Source organism: Aegilops tauschii, chromosome 6, assembly GCF_002575655.3.
Source record: "Aegilops tauschii subsp. strangulata cultivar AL8/78 chromosome 6, Aet v6.0, whole genome shotgun sequence".
NCBI lineage: Eukaryota > Viridiplantae > Streptophyta > Magnoliopsida > Poales > Poaceae > Aegilops > Aegilops tauschii.
Genome location: NC_053040.3, coordinates 56,119,754 through 56,123,745, shown reverse-complemented (window position 1 = coordinate 56,123,745; position 3,992 = coordinate 56,119,754). Strand labels below are relative to the sequence as shown.

Genomic DNA, 3,992 nt, shown 5'->3' with positions numbered 1-3,992 from the left:
GACGCCTCGGCAATGAACGTGTCGGCGAGGAGGATCTTACTGAAGGCGAGCGGCAAGTGATAAGTTTATGGACCATGAACCACTGGCTAATGACATCGCCGGGTATCACACGGTCTGGGCGGCGAAGCTCGGATCCGAAGATACTTAACTCGTCATGGGATAATAGATAGGCAAGCTCTCTGAAGGACATCACCAGATTACTCTAGATAGATTCTATGCAAGTTTGGATTGTTTCAGCCTGGCAAACTATTTCCCCGGCAACTGAGGGTCTCATAGGTATTTAAAGCTTCAGCACAAGGAAGAGTGTTGAAAACCAGGCACTTGCATATAATCAGAAGCGCCATCATGACAACATCAGATATTGTGCTACCAATATCTGAACCTATTAAACCTTATGAACTTATAATTACAGTTAAACTTTGCATGCCATTATCTATTCATTCCTTAGAAATTTCTATGAAGCTCGGAACAGACTATGGTATAAATATCACAAAATGCATCAGAAATAGCTCACAACAATATAAGATATAATGAACCCAAGATCCAAACAACTAAGACAACAACAGTCAACAGGTTCAGCCAACCTATTTCTCCTGAAGTGATAAGCGGCAACTTGGTGCTCGAATTCTCAGTTGTTCGACTCATGACCAAAATCGGAGGAACACCGCGAAATTAAAAATGAGTTTATACATGCCAAAATCAAAGGAAACACTGCAAAGTTACAAAATTGACAACTCAAAGCTAAAACATAGAAACTACGTAGTGTTGTGGTGCCAAATATTTACAAAGGTGAGTTAGAAAAACTATAAATGGTTGACTGGTCTGAGAATACACTGAATTACCAGAGATTAAAATTGAAATGACCTCACAGCATGAGCCTTAGAGATGCATGGTATGCATGATAGCCTGGAGATTTTCCTTTTCCCTTTTATCCTCAGCTACATGAATACCCAGATAGAACTCTGCTTGCCCAACAGCTCCACATGCTCTACAGACAAATAGGAGTCCTTGTTTCCTGTAAGAGGTTCATATGGAAAGTTAAGGCAATGATAATTAGTAAGATTGATGCTCTGAATTAAAGCCGATTGGATGAGGTAATTCGTCAAAGAAGTACAATGCAAAGCTGAAACAATGCAAGTGAATTAAAAGAGGGGCTGATGGAAATCGAGCTTCAAGCGGCGACATCCTTCGTGGCATATGTAATACAACCAATTCAGTTCAAATATGTATTTATTATGTTAGCATGAAGGGCAAAAATAAGGGGGACAAACTAATCTTATGTTCAAGCATTAAAAAAAAGTAAAATCTAAATAGTGATGTGATCACTTCCTTTTAAACAGCTGTTACGTTGAAAAACTATAATATTTATAACAATGGAATAGAGGGGCTACTACATTACACACTTATGTTTCTACACATTCAGTTGAGGAAAATCCATGATGCACAAAACAGGATCAGTTTCATCCATCTGATTGTTAATGACCACAAAATGACATGATACAAAAGAAAATAGCATGTGCATTTAATAGAAAGTGCTTGTGCGTTGCTACTGGCAATAATGGAGATAACTGAATACCATGTGAATTTAACGCAAAATGAAGGTTCCAACCAAAGATTCGAAATACCCAGCACCTCCATGACATGATAATTTAAAATGGCATATGAGTGAATATCACCAAAAGGAGGACCTCCTATGGTGTAGGAGGCTTAAACCTGATATATCAAGATCAAAGTCTTCTCACCATAATGGAGATAACTGAATACCATGTGCATTTAATAACACAAAATGAAGGTTCCAACCAAAGATTCGAAATACCCAGCACCTCCATGACATGATAATTTAAAATGGCATATGAGTGAATATCACCAAAAGGAGGACCTCCTATGGTGTAGGAGGCTTAAATCTGATATATCAAGATCAAAGTCTTCTCACCATAATGGAGATAAATGAATACCATGTGCATTTAATAACACAAAATGAAGGTTCCAACCAAAGATTCGAAATAACGAGAACCTCCATGACATGATAATTTAAAATAACATATGTGAATGTATTTTGTGAAGTTGCCAACTTGTCATATACACAAAAAAGAACAAATTTGTACTATAAAGTTGTTCAATGTGCCATGTGATAGGAAAGAGAGAAAATATGCCTAGGTAGGTTCTTACTACAACTGTTGCTCCTGCTACTAATTACCGGTCACTTCAATCAATAGCTAAAAAGTATTTTAACGTTTTTCTCTGCCCCTGCTTTTGGATTTGATTGCAGACTTGATTAGCCTTACCGAATCTCAGAGTTGCTTCACCAAGGCGTGTCGTTTTTCGCCTTCCCATTGCATTCAACAAAATATTTTCCTATCACTCCCTTTAGCTGATGGTTCATCCCCACATAAGACGTAGCTGATGCTCCCTGGAAAACCACATTTGTGCATCTTCTGTTACATACATGAGATTCTCTAATGCGTGTTTAGGCAGGAGCTAGCATGTTAGGAATGAAACATACAAGCCCAGTGAACACTGGATTCATGCACAACCACAGGAAATCCCTCCAAACTAAACTAACCTATGAATCCCGCTTCGGCGAAGCGGGTGAGGAGGAGGGTTACCAGAGGCTGGAGGAAAATGAGAGCAGGGACTGCGAGCCGAGCATCCCCATCGCTGGCACTCGCTGGAATTGGAACTGGAGCAGCAGCAACAACAACAACAACGTGGGGTAGGGAACTGGAGCCTGATCCCGACGCCGCTGCCAAGAAAACAGCGTACCACCATCTGAAAAATGTTCATGTGCATCTCAAGGAAGGAAGAAATTAATCATGAAGAAACAGAGCCATGGATCATGCTCTTTGTGCACATTTTATCAAACAACTCGACTGCATAACCCAGCCTCCCATTTATCCACATACATAGAAAGAGATGCACGAACAGGGGCCTTTGGTTCTTTCTTAGCAGGCTGCTGCTGCATCCTCGTGCTGCTCGTTGGTGAGAAAAGGTAGGAAGAGGAGAAGGAACAAACCTTGGAGCTGGTCGATGTGGTGGGCAGCGGCATCTCTGGCGGTTGGTGTGGGTATCTGAGGCGGCGTCGCCGGCAGTGTCCTGGGATCCGCGACAGCAGCGTCCTGTTCCTGATCGGCGACGGCCGCGTCCTGGTCCAAGACGTATCTGAGGCGCCGCCGCTGCCGACGTCCTGGTGGTCCGCGACGGCCGCGTCTTGGTGATTCGCGACGGCGTATCCCCGGATCGGCGGCGGCGTCTCCTTTGAGACCTTGTCCGGGAGAAGAGGAGCGTCTATGCGGTTTTTTGCCTCAGGTGATGCCGGTGCGAGGGTGGGCGTCGGCGTGGCGGCTGGTGACGCTAACCCTAGTGCATCAACGTGGCGGCTGGTGGTGCGGTTTGGCTGGCTGTGAGATTGGCCGCGGCGGCGATCTCGTGCGTCTGCTTCAGTTTGAAGATCGCACGACGGCGGCGGCGTGTCCTTGAGGGGATCGATAGGAGAGGCAGGGGCGAAGGAAGGAGCGGCGGGGACGTAGGGATGGATGACGGCGGCGAACGAGTCGTGCGTGCCAGTGGTTCGAGGGCAGGAGGAATCGCTCGTGCGATTCGTTTGTGTTTTTCTTCGCTGGTTTAATTTCGTAGATTTTTTTTCGGGCGTTTTTCTATGGTTCGACCGGAGGAATCGCTCGTACCTAATACTCCCTCCGTAAACTAATATAAGAGTGTTTAGATAACTAAAATAGTAATCTAAACGCTCTTATATTAGTTTACGGAGGGAGTACATCGCTAACATAGCACGGGTGTGGGGGATCGCTGGGAGTTTTTTGGTTCGACGTGTCTATCTGCTGAGGTGGGAGGGAGGACGAAAAAAAACAGAAAAGATGGGATGAAAATTAACCGACGGAGACTATCAACTGAGACATTAGAAGTAGAAATTATGGACACATCATCAAAAAATACCCGAGCCGGAAATGCAGTCATAAGAGCATCTACAGGGAATA

General features: G+C 44.0%; 1 protein-coding gene across 1 annotated transcript; it reads right to left on the bottom strand.

Moving 5' to 3' along the window:
- Positions 1-668: 668 nt before the first annotated feature.
- On the bottom strand, positions 669-3,775 carry LOC109741956 (uncharacterized). Its single transcript, XM_045230304.2, has 5 exons — positions 3,763-3,775; positions 3,014-3,702; positions 2,607-2,743; positions 2,286-2,410; positions 669-1,015 (listed from the first exon to the last, which is right to left on the bottom strand). Exons 1-4 carry the CDS (start codon positions 3,773-3,775, stop codon positions 2,380-2,382), a joined length of 870 nt encoding a protein of 289 aa, XP_045086239.1. The 3' UTR covers positions 669-1,015; positions 2,286-2,379.
- Between the last annotated feature and the right edge of the window lie 217 nt (positions 3,776-3,992).